General features: G+C 46.8%; 1 protein-coding gene across 3 annotated transcripts in view; it reads right to left on the minus strand.

Annotated features, from left to right (window-relative positions):
* Window positions 1-4,301: 4,301 nt before the first annotated feature.
* The window catches only part of LOC147712984 (uncharacterized), a 373,114-nt gene continuing 353,711 nt past the window's right edge, over window positions 4,302-23,704 (minus strand). Inside the window, exons 10-11 of one of the 3 annotated variants that reach the window (XR_015296034.1) lie at window positions 5,142-7,549; window positions 4,302-4,881 (exon numbers count right to left, since the gene is read on the minus strand). Coding sequence is in view for 1 of the 3 variants with exons in the window: in XM_086923605.1 (XP_086779731.1) it covers window positions 7,485-7,549 (65 nt within the window). In the remaining 2 variants the exon portion in view is untranslated. Of the gene's footprint in view, window positions 7,550-23,704 lie in introns of all 3 variants that reach the window. The other 2 variants (XR_015296033.1, XM_086923605.1) reach the window with 2 other exon arrangements.

Genomic DNA, 23,704 nt, shown 5'->3' on the forward strand with positions numbered 1-23,704 from the left:
AATGCACGTCTTGAGCATGTAATATATAAATTAGGGCAGGCTAAAGTAAGTTTTTGTTTCATTAATCCACAGGTTTCCCTGATGAAGGTGCTATATGCACCGAAATGCATTGGATGTGATTTATTTTGGGAACAATTAACAAACGATGTAGAAAGAATAAATAAACATGTGAACTCAACATGAAAACATTTGAATACGATGAAAAATAAACTTAAGTGTATGAACACTCAACAGAATTTTGTTTGAATTGCAACAGCTGGAGAACCAGCAATTTTCTTGTGCCCTGGGTGAGAGGGCTATGGATCAATAGTCCTGCAACCATTTGATTATTCGTACACACTCTGAGAGGAGAGTGATACCCTAGGAGGCACGGATAACGTGGATAAACCTTAAGTTGTGCACATCCTAAACTTCGAAGACATGTTTATGTAAGTCAGGTACATAGATGATGATTGAATGCTAAGTGCTCCTAGTTAAAAGGTCACCTGTTTGAAATCGTTATTGTTGTGCGGATAGGACAGTGCATGTACAAAGGCGGTACACATGACAGGGCTAGCCTAAAGGGCATGACAATACCGGCCATTAGATCAATCAATCAATCAGGAGTTTGTTAAAGCGCAACTACTCACCCGTAAGGGTCTCAAGGCGCTAGGGGTGGGGGGTGCAGGTTCCATTCCATCAAGGAGGGGGTCATTCGAAGAGCCAGGTTTTGAGGTTTCTTGCGAAGATGGGGAGCGATGTTGTCTGTCTGAGGTGGAGCGGAAGGTCGTTCCATGCTTTGGCCGCGAGGAAGGAGAAGGAGCGGCCTCCCGATCTGGTCTTTCTGGTGCGGGGGACCTCGGCGTAGGAGAACTGGGCTGATCGTAGGGTCCTTTGGGGTGCGTGGAATTTGAGCCGGCTGTTCAGGTATGCTGGTCCGGTGCCGTGGAGGGCCTTGTGTGCGTGGGTGAGCATCTTAAAGGTGATTCTCGCCTCGACGGGGGAGCCAGTGGAGTGTGCGCAGGTGCTGGGAGTTGTGGCAGTGTTTTGGCAGGTTGAGGACCAGTCTTGCGGCGGCGTTCTGGATGTTCTGTAGCTTGCAGATTAGGTTTTTGTTTATTACGGCGTAGAGTGCGTTGCCGTAGTCGAGTTTGCTGGTGACCAGGGCGTGAGTGACTGTCTTTCGGTGTTCGAGGGAGATCCATTTGAAGGTCTTACGAAGGAGGCGGACGGTGTGGAAGCAGGAAGATGAGACAGAGTTGATCTGGCGGTCCATTTTGAGCTCGGAGTCCAGGATGGTTGCGTGTGTGGTCTGTGGCGGTTGGCGGGTTTCCGAGGGCGGTGGGCCACCAGGTGTCGCTCCAGGCGTCGGGGTTTGGGCCCATGATGAGTACTTCTGTTTTGTTGGTGTTTATTTGTAGGCAGCTGATTTTCATCCATTTGGCAACAGCTTCCATGCCTTCTCGAAAGTTGCGTCTGGCGGTGTTGGACTCGTTGGATAGGGAGAGGATAAGCTGGGTGTCGTCTGCGTATGACACGATGTAGAGTCCATAGGTTCTGACGATGGGGGCAAGTGGAGCCATGTAGACGTTGAAGAGCATCGGGCTGAGGGAGGAGCCCTGGGGGACTCCGCAGGTGGTAGGTGTGGGGTCTGAGAGGAAAGGGGGGAGTCTGACCCGTTGCGTCCTGCCGGAGAGGAAGGAGCAGATCCAGTCGAGGGCCTTGTCCTGGATTCCTGCGTCGTAGAGTCTGCGTATTAGGGTGCGGTGGGAGACTGTGTCGAACACCGCTGATAGGTCTAGGAGGATGAGGGCTACTGTTTCTCCTTTGTCCAGTAGGGTGCGGATGTCGTCTGTTGCGGCGAGGAGGGCGGTTTCCGTACTGTGTTTTTTTCTGAAGCCGGATTGGGAGGAGTCGAGGATGTTGTGTTCTTCAATGAATGTGGCGAGTTATCTGTTGATGGCTTTCTCGATGAGTTTCGCTGGGAAAGGGAGCAGGGAGATGGGTCTGTAGTTTTTGAGGTCGGTGGGGTCCGCTGAGGGTTTCTTCAGGAGGGGGTTGACCTTGGCGTGTTTCCAGTCATCGGGGAACGAGGCGGTCACCAGGGAGCGGTTGATGGTGTGGCAGAACATGGGTGCAATGGTGTCAGCGGCTCTGTTGAAGATGTGGTGGGGGCAGGGGTCCGTGGGGGCCCCTGAGTGGATTGACTTCATTGTCTTCAGCGTGTCTTTTGTGGTGAGGGCTGTCCAGTCATCAATCGCGGGTTTCCGGGTGTTGGGGGTGGTTGGTTAGGGTTCAGTGTGTTGGTTGTCTTCGTCGAAGTTGTCGTAGATGCTCTTGATTTTGTGGTGGAAAAAGGTGCTGAGTTTGTCGCAGAGGTCTTGTGAGGGAGGGATGTCGGTTGACTCGCTGGTGGGTTGGGCGAACTCCTTGATGATGCTGAAGAGTTCCTTGCTGTTGTGTGCGTGGGTGGAGATTCTGTCTTCAATTGTTTTTTTCCTCGTTTCTCTGATGAGTTGATGGTGAGCGTTGGTGGCGGCTCTGAAGTTGTTGTGGGCTTCTGTGGATTTGGTGTTTTTCCAGTCCTTTTCGAGGCAACGGCATGTGCGCCTTGACTCTCGAAGTTCGGTGGTAAACCATCTTGCTTTCTTGGCACGGGCATTGTTGTTTTTCTTGAGGGGGGCTATGGTGTTGGTTCTGTCCGAGATCCATCTATGCAGGGTTCGGGCTGCGGTGTTGGGGTCGTCGTTTTCCGCGATTGTTGGGGTGGAGTTGTTGAGTGAGGAGATGAGCTGGTCGTCCAGTTTCTTTGTGGAAGTAGGTGCTGGTGTCTGTGGATGGTGGGTGTTCTGAAGGTGAAGTAGACGCAACGATGGTCGGTCCATGGGAGTTCGCTGGTGTGGCTGAAGGTGATGGAGTTTCCTGTAGTGAAGAGGGGGTCAAGGGTGTGTCCTGCTGAGTGCGTGGGCTCGGTCACGATCTGGCAGAGTCCAATGTTGTGGAGGTTGTCCAGGAGTCATGTGGTGTTGGGGTCCAGTTGATTGTCGAGGTGGAAGTTGAGGTCTCCCAGCAGGGAGTAGTTGGTGGATGCGATGGCCTGCGGGGAGATAATGTCCGTGATGGAGTTGGCGAAGGGTCCGCGGGGTCCAGGGGGTCGGTAGATGAGGGTTCCTCGGAGGGCAGCAGTGGGGCTGGCCAGCATCTTGAAGTGAAGGTGTTCCATCAGTTCTGTGGACTCGTCAGGGAGTGTGCTCAGGCGGATGCTGGATTTGTGGACGATGGCGATTCCTCCTCCTTGGTGGGTGGGGTGGTCCTTCCTGTAGATCTTGTATCCTTAGAAGCCTGTAGCACTCTATTGTTTTGAATAGAGCATTCAACATTCCAATGTTCTAATATGTATTTAGTATCAAGCAGATCAAAGCAGGTAGCAATTGAAACTCCCTGTACATTTGTGGTGTGGTGCTAGCTAGTCACAGCCCATAAGATAAACTCTGATTGACACATTACAATACATCTAGGACATGACTGCAACCAGGTATGAGAACTGATCTATTTAGGTCATAGAGCATTAAGGTTCTAAATCTACTGGCTTCAATTTGCAAGAAGGGTGAGGCTCTGGTGTTAGGCAAAAAACATTTAGAATTTTTTGCACAATACTGGCTGCAGAATCCAGGGTGTCTGACAGAATAAAGGACCAGTACTCTGAGAACACATGTACTCATGAGTATAAAAGGTTGTCAACTCGGAAAATTGAAATCTACAATGAAGTTAATTTCAAATCACCCAGTAGTAGTCTCACAAACAATTCAATCACTGTAGAAACACCTGGGCATTGGCACTGTAAAAACAAAATTTATCCATTCACTTTGGAGACGAGCCTTCAAAAGAAAATACCATCACCTGAATCTGATCTTCAAGAGAACTAGCAAAGAGAAGAGAAGTAAAAAAGCTGGATAATCCTCCAAGGAATCCCTAAAAGATTTCACGCTGCATAAATTTAGACTGTGTACAAATGACTGGAACACAAGAAAAAGCCTGAAAAGTGGGAGCCAGAAGGTGTTTAGTAGTGCATGCAGATCACTCACTCAAACCTTTAACTTTTGCTGTGCAATCTATGTTCTACGGTCTTGCTTACGTCTAAAGACACCCCGTCAGTCTGAGGAAAGATGGACAGGACTTATCAATTGCACATTATCGATTTCCTTCAGAGACATGATCTTATAAGAGTTTATTTTTTTGCATAATTCCCGGGCATGTCACTGCTGTAAATAACATACTGAGAAAATACCAGTGCCAGAAGAATAAAAACAGGCAAACACCTATTAATAGTATAATTGAGGCCATTCATGCCCAAGCTTTTAATAATCTCCCTGTAAACAGTAAGCATTAAGCAAACATCATTATAGTGCAAGTGTGTTAATACAATGTTTTGCACACTATTTGAAAACACATGTGAAGCCGGAGGCAGTCTGACAACTTCTCTCCATGTCTTTCCATGATGCCGCCATAGAAACAATAACAGCATTTGTGCTGCACATATAACAACTCAAACTTCCCAGTAAATTTCCATTCCCATAGGTACAGATTAGCACATTTATTCGTAACATAAACATAGAATTGCATTATTTCGCTTCTGGTAAATTAAGGAGTAATTGTTAGGCAGTCAGCTCAAATCCAGAGGAAAGCCCTTACATTTAAGAATACATTGGTAGTTTAAACTCTGAAAGGAAACAGCTGTGCACTCTGCAGGTGCAGGATGTATGCACTAAGTGTGGGCGGAAAATTGTGGTTTTACTGCAATTTCGCGAATCTCGCGAAATTGCTGAAAAATCCGCGAATCCGCGAGCGGGACAAATTTTCCATGAAGCACTTACAGGGTTACCGCAGGTGCCCAAGTTGAAGCTAATTTCTTTGTAACCATTTACAATATGGTTACAAAGAAATTAACTTCAACTTGGGCACCTGCTGTAACCCTGTAAGTGCTTCCTGAGTGGCGCCTCCAGAGTTTGTTGCCTACTTACAACTATTCTTTGACCCTGCTCTGACCCTCGAAGCAGGGTCAGAGAATAGTTACAAGTATTGCACAATGCTCCTGTCACAAAAATTAAACCTCAACAGGAAGCACTTACAGATATAAATAAAGCAGGTGCCCGAGTTGAAGCTCAAATTCAGTAACATTTTAATCAGCCCAAAACATTAGTGAGCACAGTCGAGGCTGGGCAAGTGTGCTTTAACCCCGTCTCTGCCATCGAAAATTAGCTTTAATACTTCGGGGAGGTCTTTGCATCCATGAGTTTCTCGAGCGCAATACCCGTGTAGTTTCTGTGACCAGGAGGCTGCTTTCTCCTCACCTGCTGCCCTGCTCGCTCTCTGACCCTTTACACAAGAGGCATGTTGACAAGCATAGAAGCCCCGCCCACCACACACTAGCGGTACCAAACGTCTTCCCACCCTCTCCCAACTATGATGGCCAGCTCAGTCAAGGGACCTCGGCGCCTTCTGGCGCGGTGGCAATGTTACAGGCACACATGGTCAGTGGAGACAAATCTTCTGGCCCTTTACGCAGCTGCAGTGTAGGAAAAGCACTTTACATTTACCCAACGAGGTAGCACTTACTGATTAGCCAGTAAAAGTACTCCAGTGAGTAGATGTATTGCACAAAACGGTGGCATCTTCGTGGATAACTATGCAGGGCAGGATTCATTATGGCAGGAGGCTCCTGTCAACAAACATTAAACCTCAACAGGAAGCACTTCATATAAATAAAGCAGGTGCCCGAGTTGAAGCTCAAATTCAAAAACGTTTTAATCAGCCCAAAACATTAGTGAGGACGGTCGAGGCTGGGCAAGTGTGCTTTAACCCCATATCTGCTGTCGAAAATTAGCTGTAATACTCGAGGGAGGTCTTTGCATCCATGAGTTTCTCGAGCGCGATCCCCTTGTAGTTCCTGTGACCAGGAGGCTGCTTTCTCCTCACCTGCTGCCCTGCTCGCTCTCTGATCCTTTATTCACAAGAGGCATGTTGACACGCATAGAAGCCCCGCACCACACACTAGAGGTATCAAACGTCTTCCCGCCCTTTCCCAACTATGATGGAAACTCACTCAAGGGACCTCGGCGCCTTTAGGCGCGGTGGTAAAGTTACAGGCAGACATGGTCAGTGGAGAGAAATCTTATGGCCCTTTAAGCAGCTGCAGTGTAGGAAAAGCATTATACATTTACCCAATGAGGTAGCACTTACTGGATTAGCCAGTAGAAAGTACTCCAGTGCAAATGGCCAAAAAGTCCTCGATTTTGCGGGAAAGATTTCGCGCAAATTTGCGGACCGCAGATCCGCAAAATTCGCCCATACTTAGTATGCACTCAGTTGGTCGCTCCTCTTGCACTGAGTAGATCTCATGGTTAAAGAGTCTAAAAGGAACTGTAGGCAACCAATGTCGAGCCTTCTACACCTAGGGCCTAAAGGAAATTTTTAAAAAAGTGTGGGAAAGCCCTCTATTTGGATCTTTGGCATACTGCATGAGGGTCCGTAGCACAATGTATGAGGGTCTACTAGTTCACAGAAAATGCAACAAACACAAGAATTTCATCAATAATCACAGTTAAGAAATCACTGCATCCAAGCACACTGATTGTCTGCTCTTGAGTCTTAGTAAAGACATTACACATGTGGAAAAGGGAGTAAACTGGCTGGGCCATCATGCTGTAATAGAAGGCAGTAGGTTTAACGTGCCGAGCACTGTCCATGAGGTTTTCCAATACTTCATATTGTGGCTTAAAGAAGTAGTTATATACTAAGCGGGATATGTAATTTACATTTTTGTTGTAGACAATCGTGCTATTGTTCACTTTATTATGTCCTAATTCAAGGATGAACATCATTTCACAAACAGTTAAAATGTAACTTTCAAACCCTACATGAGCATGCCTGGGAGAAAATAATGACTTGGAGGTTGGCAGTGTAAGGGTGCATTAATAGTCATGCAGATGCCATCTGTCAGCAGAGTTGTCTATTTGGCACTGCTGAAGTTATGTTGTACGTTGGGAAACAGCATGCCTTGTAAAGCTGTGGTCGTTATTACGTGGCATGCATGGCTGCCCTTCTAGGATAGGTTTGGAAGAGTGGTATAGATTAGCAGTGAGAAGATGGCTCGGCCTCTGTGGTATTGCAGAGTTGGCATGGTGTGAATGAGGTAACTGGTTGGCAGGCAGGAGTGTTTTGGAATTTTTCTTGCATTAGGCTATAGAATATATATGAGGTGATCCTTACTCGCCTTTCCTCAGAACTTGCTTTAGCCTCCAAACTAATGGCAGAAGGCAAGCCAAGCCTGATAAATATTAGTCAGGGTAAACCCTTGGCAGTGCGGTCCAGGAGGAGTGCAGGAAGAGCCACGAGCCGAATAGCGTGTAAACATGCAGCAGCAATGGAGGTGCGTTGAGTTGGTTTCATCCAGTGAACTCTTGGCTTGATAGCATGGCAGGGTTTTTTGTGGCGATGTTCCTCTTCTACGGGGTTTTTGTTCGTTGAACCCGGCGGCCTTTGCGAGTCGTGAGGTTAGTTTGGGTCATGGCTGGAACGAGAAATCAATGAAAGGATAATTGCTATTTACATTCAGTGAGGTACAAAAAGATGCACGAGACACACACACAATGAATGCAGACAGCGAGCCACCTGAGTACGTGTTTAAGAAACACTTGATCAGTCGTCACTGCCCAGGTAAGGCGAAGCAGGATTTTGCCACTGCAACAGGAGAACATGTATGTCACTTGCACAGCATGAAAGACACTTTGCCTTCCGACAACCTTTCGGTCCTCCAGGGGGTTGGGCCGCATTGCACCTGGCTGCCATGCTGTAAATATAGGTGCTTCTGACATTTGGTTCCAACATATTTGGGACACAATTAGGTACATGAGGAAAACCTCTACCCCTGGCATGCTGCAGTAAAACGGGTGGCTTCGAAACCCGGATACACAGACCCTCATTATCCTGCTACATTTCCAAGCTTTCTGTCACCCACATCCATGGGCTGCCCCATACTCCGCACACTTATCCAGTTGAGCTGGTTGTACACATTAGTGCCCTCGCACAAAACTCTGGGCAGAGGGAAATTGTGGCAGCATTCCCTCACCCTCTGTGCAGTGCAGTGCCACTGATATATTCTGTGACCCTGAGGCCACCGTATCCTCTGAAGTGACCTGTGTGATACTGGAGCACCATACAAACATTGCACAGTTTCAAAAACATTAGGAGGGGAGTTATTTAGAGAGTCCCCACATCGATTTACACTTCCAATCAGGCGGAATCCTCTCCCACCTTAGGCACTAGAGCCTTGCTGCATAATACCACTTCCCATACAACACATCTCTGATACTATGTATCCCTTAGGCAGGACCCCCCAACCCACTGCAGACGCCAGCCTGGCTTCACAAGCTATCATCTGTGCAGTACAGTCTGCCTCCTCCGTGGTACAATGGCACCTTGATGTGCACACTCATTCTACAGGATCACCGGCCCATACCTGTCTAGACGGATGAAGAGAGTCTGGAGGTGAAGGAATAAAGCACTTAATTAGGTATCAGCAACACATCTGTAGTGCTTAGACAATTAACAGTATTGCACACAAATGAAGCAACAGTCTTTACAACAATTAAACGAGTGCTAATTATCATTCAAGAGCACGACTATGGAATATGTTGTTATGTGTTGTCATGTGTATTTGTAGAGTGCACATTCACCCACGAGGCCTAGCGCTGAGCGTGTGTGCCTAGCCCTACCTATGGTAGGTTGTTTAATAAAAAAGCCAAGTCTTCAGCTTCTTGCGGATTTCAAGAAGACAAGAGGAGGATCTGGTGTGGAGCGGGAGGTGCTTCCACTCTTTAGGAATGAAGTAAGAGAGCTCTTGTCCTCTTGATCTGGTTCTGTGCATATGTGGTATGTTGGCAATCCGGGTCCTGTGGAGCCGCGGTGTGTGAATTGTTGCTAGAAGGAGATACAACTGTTCAGGTAGGTGGTTCCTGAGTTGTAAATTGTCTTGATTTGTGTCTGCAAGGAATTTGCCTTGCGCACATTTGTGTATTGGAAGCCAGTGTAGTTCCCTGAGGTCTGGTTTAATGTGAGCTCTGTGTGGGAGGTTCAGGATGAGTCTGGCTGCCAAGTTCTGGATGGTCGGTAATCTTCTAGTGAGTTGCTTGCTGATACAGGTGTAGAGGGTGTTCCCATAGTCCAACTTGCTGGTGACTAGGGCGTGAAAGACAGTATTACTTGTGTTGCTTGGTAGCCATTTGAAGATCTTCCTCAGCATCGTCAGGGTGTGGACGCACGATGAGAGTGATGGCATGGACTTGTGCAGTCAAGTCCAGTTTGCTGTTGGTTATTATTCCGAGGTTCCTGGCTTGGGTTGTGGGCTTGGGTCCAATTCAGGCGACCAACAGTTGGGATTCCCATAGTGAGGTGTTCTTGTCTTGCCCGTGTTCAGCTACTGACAGAATAGGATATATCAGTTGCGTAATGCACCAAATGCTGAGGTCTGTTTGAAACCTTCTTGCCACTTATTTTTATGGGAGCAAGACAAACTTCAGTCATTATGTAGGGATTGAAGGGTGTGGGACAACTGCCAAAAAATAGCTTCTTTGATTTTTTAAATATTTTTGAGCTTGTTTTAGTGTAAAACATGGGTGGAATGTTTACAAAACCTGAGTCTAAGAAAAAGGTTAGGCCTAGAGAGGGTCAGAAGGTGCCGAGTGAGGGCACACCAGCATATGAAATTATATAAGATGTAGGATATTATAAGTGTCTGGATTCCCGAATGGAATCAGTATACAGTGCATGATGAGGCTTTACAGTTTACAATGGAGGGTACCTTTAATATTAAGAAATTGAAATTTGTTGGGACAAACCATGTGTGACATAGTGCCTGTGAGAAAGACATCATTTTTGACCTGATCACCTCTATGTTTTGATTAATAATGGTGGTAACTGACTGTGCACTGGGTTCTACTAACCAGACCAAGGGCCAGTGCTCTGTGTAGAAGGTATATGATAATTAGGTGTAATTACAATTGAAATGAGAACCTACCTGTAAGCCCTTAGTATATGGTAGGGCATGTAGGTTTAGAGGCCCAGCAGATTAATGCTATCAAGTATGCACTTCTGTGTTGTATGTCAGACAAGCCCTGCTTTGCCACTTCTTTTAAAACTAAATTACATACCAAATCAACTTTGGAATTAAAGATACTTTTAAAGTCTTAAACTACCTTATTTGTACACATGGCACCTCTAAGGTCTCAATTAGGTGCCCCAGTGGTAGGGTTCCTTGTATCTAACTATCAGCAATGACATTATAACAGTTGTTTTATATGCCATGGGGAGGGAAAAAATGCCAATTTTATTTTTCCACATTGTAGCACATTAGCACCATAGGCTAATATGGGACTCATTTAAAAAAAGTATACCTATTCATAGGAGCGAGCTAAAAACATAGTTCAAGGTATTTAATGAAAGTTAGAATAGATCCAACAACTTGCCAAGCTTAAAATGATTATGGATACTGACAGCCTAGCGGGCGCACACCGATTATCAAAAAATAATAAACTGCTGATACAAGTCAAGGTCAGTGCATCTAGAGGAAGGGTGAGTACCCAACACCCAAAACTCCTGTTGATACAGAAAACAAAATTTTATACCACCCCCTGAGCACACAAATACAATAACTATATGAATATCTCTAATATTCCTCTAATTGTGCTGGAAAATCAAGTGACAAGCCAGAGTATATCTGAAAAAAGTCAAATCCAATCCTTAAATGATGGTAGTCACTTCAAATCTTCAAAATTTATTCCAATCGGATAAATCCTTATAGCCGGTACATCAGTCTCTGTGTATAGATGGTACATCAGCCTTAGATTTATTATAACTATTACAGAAAAAAGTTATAAAACTTGCTTTTCCGCTGTGCTAAAATGCAGCCTTCCATCAGCCTTTGGCAGGCTGAGCCAAACTGCTCTGATGAGGTGTGAAGTGGCCTGCCTAGAGAGAAAGGACATCTGGTGGGAGGAGATCTGCAAGCTGCAGAACAAAAGGCAGGAAGCGGGCTAGGTAGCCAAACTTGTCTTCAAAGAGGGACTGACAGGAAAAGACACAGGCTCACCCCCACTTCCTACACCCCCAGCCAGACAGGAGCACCAGTAATTATATTAGCAGAGGGGCTGAATTGGTCATGTTAGGGAACCTTTGCCACGCCAGTGTGTAGGCTTAGCCAGATCTTTAACCCCCAGGAGAAAGTTTCTCCATTTTGGATTTTAAAGGAATAGTGCTTTCTGGGACAAGAATATACCACACTTTGGAAGAAGTGATCATACGTGAAGGTGGCAACTGGCACCCCATTGGTCAAGGGTGCCCTCCTGCTCATCACCTAAGAACAGTGGATAACTATGGGAGAGTTGTCCAGCAACTTAGATCCCTGCCTCAAATTACAAGAAAAAAACAGACTACCCTGCACCTAGAGGACTGCATTCTGAATGACTGCACCTGCTGCACACTTTGAGAAATACAGCCCTAAGGACTCGGCCTTGCTTTAAAAAGTGAAGGAGTCGACTCCCTGAAACCAATAGGTTAAAATAACCCCACCTGCATCATCTGTTATGTTATGTTATGTTAGTATGTATTTGTAGAGCGCACGTTCACCCCGGGGTTTCTTGGCGCTGTGTGCCGCTGGGGAATCCGTCCTGGATTTCCCTGTGAGATGGTTCCTATTGGGCATCCCCAAGGTGAAGCCAGGCATCCCCGGCAGCGAGGGGGGCGTTGTGGAGATTAAGCAAGCTATTGCCCAGAGTTGCAGCGTGGGACCCATGGTTAGAGAGGCACCGAGGCGAGATTTATCGAGCCCGCTGACATTGGTTCGGTACCCTGCCGCGTAGGGAATTGAACCCAGAAAGAAGAAACAATCTGACCACCTTCAGCTGGTCTTTAAAAGATTTGACAAAGTGTATTGTGGGAGATGAAGTCCCATTATCCCTAGGAGCAACTGAGAGGTTCTGGAGCCTTGGATTGGTGTTGTGGACACTTTGGAACCCCAAATATGACCTGACCTTCTGGACATAAATCCAGAAGTTTGCAGCAGATTGGAGAATTTTTGGTTAAAAGCTCCATAAGTTGACCAACCCGTCAACGAGAGTGAAACCGGCGACGTCGAACCGCAAACCAGCCTGAGATTCAGGTTTGCCCCACTATTGCTCCGGAGCTTTTCGTTGTCAACAAGACTACCAGGAGCTGCCTGAGGCACTGCACTGAGCCAAGCTGATGTCGTCAAACACAAAGCTGGCCTGACAAGGAGCCTCGCTTGATATCGAGAGAAAAAGCTCCAAAAAGTGAGTACGTCAGAAAGTAAAAACTTGACCGAGCCTTATCACTAAGTGTATCCATCCAGCCCTCCATTGCGGTCGGCCTGAAACTTTGACGTTGTCCCAGTCAACGATTCAGAAAAGGGGGTGGTGATGAACAGAGTGTCCGAATTAAGCAGACCACTCTTACCCAGTCCAAAGATCAGGGCTTGATCCATCACCGTCATTTATCTCACTGCACCATCCCAGCTCAGAACCTGGCTATATGCAAATCAGTCTGTCCCTGGCCCAGTGCATCATGGTAACAGGGCAGACTAAACTACCAAGCCAATTCTTCACCAGAAAGGAGACAAGCTACCGGGGACCGGTTTCTGGCATTTCAGCCGTCTTCGGCCCGGCTTGCTTGAATCCTGATGGTGCAGTGAGAAAGGGACTCCTGTCTGAGTATACCCTGCCACACCTATAGTGGCCAAAAACGATTCAGAAAAGGGGGTGGTGATGAACAGAGTGTCCGAATTAAGCAGACCACTCTTACCCAGTCCAAAGATCAGGGCTTGATCCATCACCGTTATTTATCTCACTGCACCATCCCAGCTCAGAACCTGGCTATATGCAAATCAGTCTGTCCCTGGCCCAGTGCATCATGGGAACAGGGCAGACTAAACTTCCAAGCCAATTCTTCACCAGAAAGGAGACAAGCTACCGGGGACCGGTTTCTGGCATTTCAGCCGTCTTCGGCCCGGCTTGCTTGAATCCTGATGGTGCAGTGAGAAAGGGACTCATGTCTGAGTATACCCTGCCACACCTATAGTGGCCAAAAACGATTCAGAAAAGGGGGTGGTGATGAACAGAGTGTCCGAATTAAGCTGACCACTCTTACCCAGTCCAAAGATCAGGGCATGATCCATCACCGTTATTTATCTCACTGCACCATCCCAGCTCAGAACCTGGCTATATGCAAATCAGTCTGTCCCTGGCCCAGTGCATCATGGGAACAGGGCAGACTAAACTACCAAGCCAATTCTTCACCAGAAAGGAGACAAGCTACCGGGGACCGGTTTCTGGCATTTCAGCCGTCTTCGGCCCGGCTTGCCTGAATCCTGATGGTGCAGTGAGAAAGGGACTCATGTCTGAGTATACCTTGCCACACCTATAGTGGCCAAAAACGATTCAGAAAAGGGGGTGGTGATGAACAGAGTGTCCGAATTAAGCAGACCACTCTTACCCAGTCCAAAGATCAGGGCTTGATCCATCACCGTTATTTATCTCACTGCACCATCCCAGCTCAGAACCTGGCTATATGCAAATCAGTCTGTCCCTGGCCCAGTGCATCATGGGAACAGGGCAGACTAAACTCCCAAGCCAATTCTTCACCAGAAAGGAGACAAGCTACCGGGGACCGGTTTCTGGCATTTCAGCCGTCTTCGGCCCGGCTTGCTTGAATCCTGATGGTGCAGTGAGAAAGGGACTCATGTCTGAGTATACCCTGCCACACCTATAGTGGCCAAAAACGATTCAGAAAAGGGGGTGGTGATGAACAGAGTGTCCGAATTAAGCAGACCACTCTTACCCAGTCCAAAGATCAGGGCTTGGTCCATCACCGTTATTTATCTCACTGCACCATCCCTGCTCAGAACCTGGCTATATGCAAATCAGTCTGTCCCTGGCCCAGTGCATCATGGGAACAGGGCAGACTAAACTACCAAACCAATTCTTCACCAGAAAGGAGACAAGCTACCGGGGACCGGTTTCTGGCATCCATCACCACCCCTTGTTGTTAAATATTTTGTCCACCATAAGCGTGGAAGGGTATACTCAGATGTGAGTCCCTTGCTCATTGCACCATCAGGATTCAAGCAAGCCAGGCCGACGACGGCTGAAATGCCAGAAACCGGTCCCCGGAAGCTTGTTTCCTTCCCAGTGTAAGAATTGGCTTGGTAGTTTGGTTTGCCCTGTTCCCATCATGCACTGGGACAGGAACAGACTGATTTGCATATAGCCATGTTCTGAGCTGGGATGGTGCAGTGAGCTAAAAAACGGTGTTGGATCTAGCCCTGATCTCTTGACTGGGTGAGAGTATTCTGCTTAATTCAGAAACTCTGTCCATCACCACCCCTTGTTGTTAAATATTTTGTCCACCATAAGCTTGGAGGGGTATACTCAGATGTGAGTCCCTTGCTCATTGCACCATCAGGATTTAAGCAAGCCGGGCCGACGATGGCTGAAATGCCAGAAACCGGTCCCCGGAAGCTTGTTTCCTTCCCAGTGTAAGAATTGGCTTGGTAGTTTGGTTTGCCCTGTTCCCATCATGCACTGGGACAGGAACAGACTGATTTGCATATAGCCATGTTCTGAGCTGGGATGGTGCAGTGAGCTAAAAAACGGTGTTGGATCTAGCCCTGATCTCTTGACTGGGTGAGAGTATTCTGCTTAATTCAGAAACTCTGTCCATCACCACCCCTTGTTGTTAAATATTTTGTCCACCATAAGCGTGGAAGGGTATACTCAGATGTGAGTCCCTTGCTCATTGCACCATCAGGATTCAAGCAAGCCGGGCCGACGACGGCTGAAATGCCAGAAACCGGTCCCCGGAAGCTTGTTTCCTTCCCAGTGTAAGAATTGGCTTGGTAGTTTGGTTTGCCCTGTTCCCATCATGCACTGGGACAGGAACAGACTGATTTGCATATAGCCATGTTCTGAGCTGGGATGGTGCAGTGAGCTAAAAAACGGTGTTGGATCTAGCCCTGATCTCTTGACTGGGTGAGAGTATTCTGCTTAATTCAGAAACTCTGTCCATCACCACCCCTTGTTGTTAAATATTTTGTCCACCATAAGCGTGGAAGGGTATACTCAGATGTGAGTCCCTTGCTCATTGCACCATCAGGATTCAAGCAAGCCGGGCCGACGACGGCTGAAATGCCAGAAACCGGTCCCCGGAAGCTTGTTTCCTTCCCAGTGTAAGAATTGGCTTGGTAGTTGGGTTTGCCCTGTTCCCATCATGCACTGGGACAGGAACAGACTGATTTGCATATAGCCATGTTCTGAGCTGGGATGGTGCAGTGAGCTAAAAAACGGTGTTGGATCTAGCCCTGATCTCTTGACTGGGTGAGAGTATTCTGCTTAATTCAGAAACTCTGTCCATCACCACCCCTTGTTGTTAAATATTTTGTCCACCATAAGCGTGGAAGGGTATACTCAGATGTGAGTCCCTTGCTCATTGCACCATCAGGATTCAAGCAAGCCGGGCCGACGACGGCTGAAATGCCAGAAACCGGTCCCCGGAAGCTTGTTTCCTTCCCAGTGTAAGAATTGGCTTGGTAGTTTGGTTTGCCCTGTTCCCATCATGCACTGGGACAGGAACAGACTGATTTGCATATAGCCATGTTCTGAGCTGGGATGGTGCAGTGAGCTAAAAAACGGTGTTGGATCTAGCCCTGATCTCTTGACTGGGTGAGAGTATTCTGCTTAATTCAGAAACTCTGTCCATCACCACCCCTTGTTGTTAAATATTTTGTCCACCATAAGCGTGGAAGGGTATACTCAGATGTGAGTCCCTTGCTCATTGCACCATCAGGATTCAAGCAAGCCGGGCCGACGACGGCTGAAATGCCAGAAACCGGTCCCCGGAAGCTTGTTTCCTTCCCAGTGTAAGAATTGGCTTGGTAGTTTGGTTTGCCCTGTTCCCATCATGCACTGGGACAGGAACAGACTGATTTGCATATAGCCATGTTCTGAGCTGGGATGGTGCAGTGAGCTAAAAAACGGTGTTGGATCTAGCCCTGATCTCTTGACTGGGTGAGAGTATTCTGCTTAATTCAGAAACTCTGTCCATCACCACCCCTTGTTGTTAAATATTTTGTCCACCATAAGCGTGGAAGGGTATACTCAGATGTGAGTCCCTTGCTCATTGCACCATCAGGATTCAAGCAAGCCAGGCTGACGACGGCTGAAATGCCAGAAACCGGTCCCCGGAAGCTTGTTTCCTTCCCAGTGTAAGAATTGGCTTGGTAGTTTGGTTTGCCCTGTTCCCATCATGCACTGGGACAGGAACAGACTGATTTGCATATAGCCATGTTCTGAGCTGGGATGGTGCAGTGAGCTAAAAAACGGTGTTGGATCTAGCCCTGATCTCTTGACTGGGTGAGAGTATTCTGCTTAATTCAGAAACTCTGTCCATCACCACCCCTTGTTGTTAAATATTTTGTCCCAGTCAAGCGCGACTAGATGTCCCAAAGTGGCACTTTTGGCTTTTAGGCACTAGAAAGTGTTTATACATTAAAACTCCTATCTCTGGTACGCTACATTGTATTTTTGTTATATTGGTGTCATTGTAGTCATAATTTCATGTCCCAATTTTATAAATTGGAGTTGGATTAGTATTGTGTGTTGTGTCTTACTTATTTAATGTATTAGTGTTTTCTAATGCTTTACACACATGTCTCCTAAGAATGCCTGCTTGCAGCCAGCTACCAAGGGTTGAGCAAGGGAATAATTTATTGAGACCTTGACTGTACCTTATATTGTGATTGCGTCCTTATTACTAGTAGTAGATACCTACTTACCCCTACTAATAAACCACTTTCCAAACAGTACCAATATCAAGCATTACACAGTTTGAGGTGCTTAACAAATGGGATCGCATGGTAACAGAAAAAGGAAAGAGACAAAAAAGACAGAACTATAAAGAAATCATTTAGGAGTTGGTTGGAAGGCACATTAGATTGCAAGAGAAAGGTTGGAAGAAAAACATGAGGGAATGTGTTAAAAAATGTCCAGCTATAGTTTTGGAAACAGAGCAAGACAAAACCATAGAGTAAAAATAAAAAGGAGGTGTAAGATAATGAGGATGACAAATTTATAAATGAGTTGTTCATTTCAAGACCTCCTCCATATACAGATATATGGGTATTGGGTAGCCAAACTTGTCTTCAAAGAGGGACTGACAGGAAAAGACACAGGCTCACCCCCACTTCCTACACCCCCAGCCAGACAGGAGCACCAGTAATTATATTAGCAGAGGGGCTGAATTGGTCATGTTAGGGAACCTTTGCCACGCCAGTGTGTAGGCTTAGCCAGATCTTTAACCCCCAGGAGAAAGTTTCTCCATTTTGGATTTTAAAGGAATAGTGCTTTCTGGGACAAGAATATACCACACTTTGGAAGAAGTGATCATACGTGAAGGTGGCAACTGGCACCCCATTGGTCAAGGGTGCCCTCCTGCTCATCACCTAAGAACAGTGGATAACTATGGGAGAGTTGTCCAGCAACTTAGATCCCTGCCTCAAATTACAAGAAAAAGACAGACTACCCTGCACCTAGAGGACTGCATTCTGAATGACTGCACCTGCTGCACACTTTGAGAAATACAGCCCTAAGGACTCGGCCTTGCTTTAAAAAGTGAAGGAGTCGACTCCCTGAAACCAATAGGTTAAAATAACCCCACCTGCATCATCTGTTATGTTATGTTATGTTAGTATGTATTTGTAGAGCGCACGTTCACCCCGGGGTTTCTAGGCGCTGTGTGCCGCTGGGGAATCCGTCCTGGCTTTCCCTGTGAGATGGTCCCTATTGGGCATCCCCAAGGTGAAGCCAGGCATCCCCGGCAGCGAGGGGGGCGTTGTGGAGATTAAGCAAGCTATTGCCCAGAGTTGCAGCGTGGGACCCATGGTCAGAGAGGCACCGAGGCGAGATTTATCGAGCCCGCTGACATTGGTTCGGTACCCTGCCGCGTAGGGAATTGAACCCAGAAAGAAGAAACAATCTGACCACCTTCAGCTGGTCTTTAAAAGATTTGACAAAGTGTATTGTGGGAGATGAAGTCCCATTATCCCTAGGAGCAACTGAGAGGTTCTGGAGCCTTGGATTGGTGTTGTGGACACTTTGGAACCCCAAATATGACCTGACCTTCTGGACATAAATCCAGAAGTTTGCAGCAGATTGGAGAATTTTTGGTTAAAAGCTCCATAAGTTGACCAACCCGTCAACGAGAGTGAAACCGGCGACGTCGAACCGCAAACCAGCCTGAGATTCAGGTTTGCCCCACTATTGCTCCGGAGCTTTTCGTTGTCAACAAGACTACCAGGAGCTGCCTGAGGCACTGCACTGAGCCAAGCTGATGTCGTCAAACACAAAGCTGGCCTGACAAGGAGCCTCGCTTGACATCGAGAGAAAAAGCTCCAAAAAGTGAGTACGTCAGAAAGTAAAAACTTGACCGAGCCTTATCACTAAGTGTATCCATCCAGCCCTCCATTGCGGTCGGCCTGAAACTTTGACTTTGTCCCAGTCAAGCGCGACCAGATGTCCCAAAGTGGCACTTTTGGCTTTTAGGCACTAGAAAGTGTTTATACATTAAAACTCCTATCTCTGGTACGCTACATTGTATTTTTGTTATATTGGTGTCATTGTAGTCATAATTTCATGTCCCAATGTAATAAATTGGAGTTGGATTAGTATTGTGTGTTGTGTCTTACTTATTTAATGTATTAGTGTTTTCTAATGCTTTACACACATGTCTCCTAAGAATGCCTGCTTGCAGCCAGCTACCAAGGGTTGAGAAAGGTAATAATTTATTGAGACCTTGACTGTACCTTATATTGTGATTGCGTCCTTATTACTAGTAGTAGATACCTACTTACCCCTACTAATAAACCACTTTCCAAACAGTACCAATATCAAGAATTACACAGTTTGAGGTGCTTAACAAATGGGATCGCATGGTAACAGAAAAAGGAAAGAGACAAAAAAGACAGAACTATAAAGAAATCATTTAGGAGTTGGTTGGAAGGCACATTAGATTGCAAGAGAAAGGTTGGAAGAAAAACATGAGGGAATGTGTTAAAAAATGTCCAGCTATAGTTTTGGAAACAGAGCAAGACAAAACCATAGAGTAAAAATAAAAAGGAGGTGTAAGATAATGAGGATGACAAATTTATAAATGAGTTGTTCATTTCAAGACCTCCTCCATATACAGATAGACAGACGGGATCGCCCAGACTGCTGTTGGGATCGGCAGAGATAGAGAGGGAGATACTGCAGCATTGGAAGCTCTTACTGTAGTTGTGCAAAGCGATCCATCAGAAGTTTCATTTACAAAGATATTGACAAGTACAAATGGGAACAGGGTACAGGTAATCCCTGAAAAGACAGTGGTGGTAGAGCCACCCCCTAAATGATTTTGTATTGGAATACTAAAGATTGAATTTGGAGAAATGCTTCAAGGAATTGTGGATCTGAATAGATTAGTGACATGCAATACTGACGAAATTAGGTATTTGATCAAAGAAGCAGCCAGATGTGCTAATGAAGTGCATGATAAATTGGATAAATTGGCTCATGGATTAGTAGTTGACATTAGTAAAATGGAAAACCAAAGGAAAAAATTGATCTAGCTCATGATGAAATTAAAGAGATGGGTCTTACCACTATGAGAGCCCATATTAAAGATTAAATTGAGATAACTTGAGAATGGATGGATATGAAGAAATCGTGACAAAAACAGAACAAGCATTTACAATGCAACGGTTTCGCCTTTGGGAAAGTTAGAGCTATTGGCATTGGAAATGACAAAATTTGTATTTATGTGTTGGTTTTGAAAACAGATAAATAAATGGATTGTCATTTACATTGCCAATAGCTTAATCTCTCGCAAATGTGAGACCTTTTGTACCCTACGGACGAGCTCAGCAGACAGCAATTACTACCACACACACACACACCCAAAGCCACACACACACCCCCAGAGCCACACACACCCACCCAGAGCCACACACACCCACCCAGAGCCACACACACCCACCCAGAACATAAGGGCATCGCCCTAAACCGGTAAGGTACCAGGGTATGAGAATTGCATCTCTTTTTAGGCTCAACGCAGTGCTTTAATCTGCAGGTGTTGACTGCCTGCACAATTTACATCTGAAAGTGAGTGTACATGCCCTTCACAACACGGCTACAGGACATTTTGTACCAACACTACGAGTAGCAAGGAAGTGATTGCCTGGATGAAGTTTGCTCTGTGCATTAGTCGGGCTAACTCTGCTCCAAGTGCATCTTGAAGGAAGAGTGCCTGAAGGGTCCACCCCTGGCCTTGTCTCCAGCCCCGCCCTCCCCCAGTCCCGTGTGTGCCTCGAGTTTCGGTGCACACACACAATGGGCGTCACGGAGCTGCCCTGTGTACATTCCCAGCCCTGGACAATGCTTCCCTGCAGGGGGTGGTCCCTGCCAATGGCACTGGGAGGAGCGGAGACCTGCAAATGAACCCGAGTTTGATGTGTTCCATTAGCGCCTCGCTGGGGAAATTAGCATCAGGGCGCTTTGCGCCGCATTGGGGGCGGGTGTTTGAGGGACTTGTGTCCTCTACTATGGAGCTGGCTTTTCCAAGCTGGTCGAGAGGAAGGAGGAGGGCCGCCTTCTATTCACATTATCTACATACACTGACTATGTTCTGTGGGGGTGCCGCGTCACACATGAATGTCCCTGTAGAATAGGTCACCTCTGACCACCTTAAGCAAGCACTCCTTGAAATGGGGCGGCAAATTGCCTTACACTTTTTTTCTGCTCACATTCTTGATCCTGTTTTTTTCCCCCGCTTCCTTTCCATCTGTTTTACCTACTCTGCTGATGTTGGGCGCGGTGGCTGAGCATGAGTTAATATCCAGGTCTAGTTAAATGCAATGATTCCTGACATGGAAGTATGCAGAGTTTGAGGGGTTGTGCAAATAAATCAAAGGGAGCTGCTTTGTTTAATTTCTCCTGGTAAATCATTCACAGGCCGCACACCCCGGAGCCAATGTTCCTACCTGTCTGACAAGGAATGCATGTCACACTCGCATTCCTCGTAACCAACACAGTTAAACCTGGACAGGCCCCTGACCCAGCCCCCGTAGCCGCCAGTCTCCGTTTCCACGGGAGGAAGCCAGGTTCTGCACCTGCCTAGGTTTTTGTTGTTCTTTCTGTCCTCCCTGACTTCTTTCTTTACATGTCCAAATCATTTCAGCCTTATAGTCCAAAAATCTCTGTATTATCCTCACATACTCCTTGAAATTGTTTTTGGAACGCGTGAGACAGGGAGAGCCCATCGATGAGGAGGGGGTTGTGAGAAAGTTGATTCTGGGGAACTCCGATTGTTCAAAATCTGATGTGTTAGGCTTTCTGGTCCTGTTTGATCTTTTCTTTCTAGTACCATACAGTCCTGTTTCCACCATGTTTAGTATAGGGCTTCAAGTATCAAGAAGCAAGCAAAAGGACACAAAATGGGATTAGCTGCACTCGTGAGTGGGGTGACGCAAAATCTTTGGGAGTTAAACTAAGAATGGGATTGCAGATGACATCTCATCATAGACACTAGGTGCTAGCCATGTGCTTTTCTTTACAAATCCTACATCTCCCAAAATACATTAGGCTGGTAATTAAAGACCCGACACTGGACAATACTGTCCCAGATGACCTTGAGTAAGAAGGTGCATCGGTTGTTATGCCTGTGTCCAATAAAGAGGGTGCATGCAGGCTCTGGCTGCGTTTGCTTTGCTGCATCCAGGGTAATGATGGTTGGTGGGTGAGGAAGGCCTGGGACCTCCTACCGACACTTTGCGATCGGGTTTCCGGCAGCTTAAATCATACCGTCGGAAACATGTCTTCGTGGTTCGCAGGGACGTGGCCGGGGGGCGGTGGCGTGGGAGGTTGCAGCATAGCGCGGGCGGCACACGGACAGTGGGAGGGGGGCGGGAACGGGCAAACGGACAGCGGGAGGGGGGCGGGAGCGGGCAAACGGACAGCGGGAGGGGGGCAGGAACGGGTAAATGGACAGCGGGAGGGGGGGTGGGAACGGGCAAAAGAAGGCAAGAAAAATAAAACAGCACTCACCTGGGCATCTTCCGGCGGCAAATGATCAAAACATGGCGTAAAAAAAAAATAACATCCGCCCACCGCCGCATGACGCACGAAAATGAGCGGGATGAGTAAAAATCGCCGGAACGCCCACGAATCTGCTCGGGGAATGAGTGACGCATCTCTGTTCTAATGGCTAGCCTCCATTTATGGAGCCAGCCAATGGAACAGAGAGGCGGAACAAAGCCCCAGACTATTCTCAAAAGATTTCGCCTGCGTGAAAGGCAAAACCTAAAAAGGGGACAGTGAATAAAACGAAAATGACAGGCAGTGAAGGAAAAGTGGCAAAAATATGGTGATTCAGAAGCAGGGACAAGTTTAGAGGTTCCATTTCTGGTAGGGTGGTACACAAATTGAAGGATTTGCTTATCTCCTGGATAAGAGCAGATGTATATGCCTTTACATGTAACTTTCCATAATTGAGAGAAGATCCAGCAAAATGGTATAACAAGATTCATAAGTTGACATCCCTTTCTCCGATGCTGTGGGCTAATTTAAACAAGTTATTAGATATTGTTATTTCTGGAGAGTTGTGAAGCTTCAACACAAGTGGCAGAATTGTTTGCCTTAACATGAGCTTGTTGCTTTTCAGTAAAAATTGGAAGTAACAATTTATACTGATAGCCTGTATGGTTTTAGTGTTGTTTATGATTATGGACAACAATGGTCACAGAGAAGATTTATAACATCTTCATGTTCTCCAATACAAAATAGTATATACATATTGGAATTGGAGCCAATTCACAAACCAAACAAGTCAACGCTGTCTCCTCCTCCTGCTTCAACACCCTCTGTATGCTCCGCAAAATCTACAGATGGATCCCGACAGACACAAGGAAAACAGTCACCCAGGCCCTAGTCAGCAGCAGACTCGACTACGGAAACGCCCTCTATGCCGGAGTCCCGACCAAGCTCATCAACAGACTGCAAAGAATCCAGAATGCCTATGCACGCCTGATCCTCGACGTCCTGCGCCGCGACCACGTCACCCCCACCTGAGGAACCTGCACTGGCTCCCTGTCCACAGAAGAATCTCCTTCAAGCTCCTGATCCACGCACACAAGGCACTCCACAAGACCGGCCCAGCCTATCTCAACAGTCGACTCTCCTTCTAGGTACCTAACAGGAATCTCCGCTCCGCACACCTCTACCTAGCTACCATCCCACGCATCCGCAGAACTACAGCCGGAGACAAATCATTCTCCCACCACGCCGCCAAGACCTGGAACACCCTCCCCCTCATCCTACGACAAACCGAAGACCTTCTAACCTTCAGGAGACAACTCAAGACCTGGCTGTTCGTCCTGTAGCAACAGCACCCCCTTCCTCCCTACCCCTCAGCGCCTTGAAACCCTTCCAGGTATGTACTGCGCTTTACAAATTATATGATTAATTGATTGAAAAGCAGTGGCAGTCCTGCAATGCTGAATCCCTAAGGCTACCAAAGCTTTGGTTACATTAGGAAGTAAAGGCTCTGACCAGTTGGAAAGGTACTGCACCTT

The sequence above is a fragment of the Lissotriton vulgaris genome, chromosome 5, assembly GCF_964263255.1.
Source record: "Lissotriton vulgaris chromosome 5, aLisVul1.2, whole genome shotgun sequence".
In the NCBI taxonomy this organism is placed as follows: domain Eukaryota; kingdom Metazoa; phylum Chordata; class Amphibia; order Caudata; family Salamandridae; genus Lissotriton; species Lissotriton vulgaris.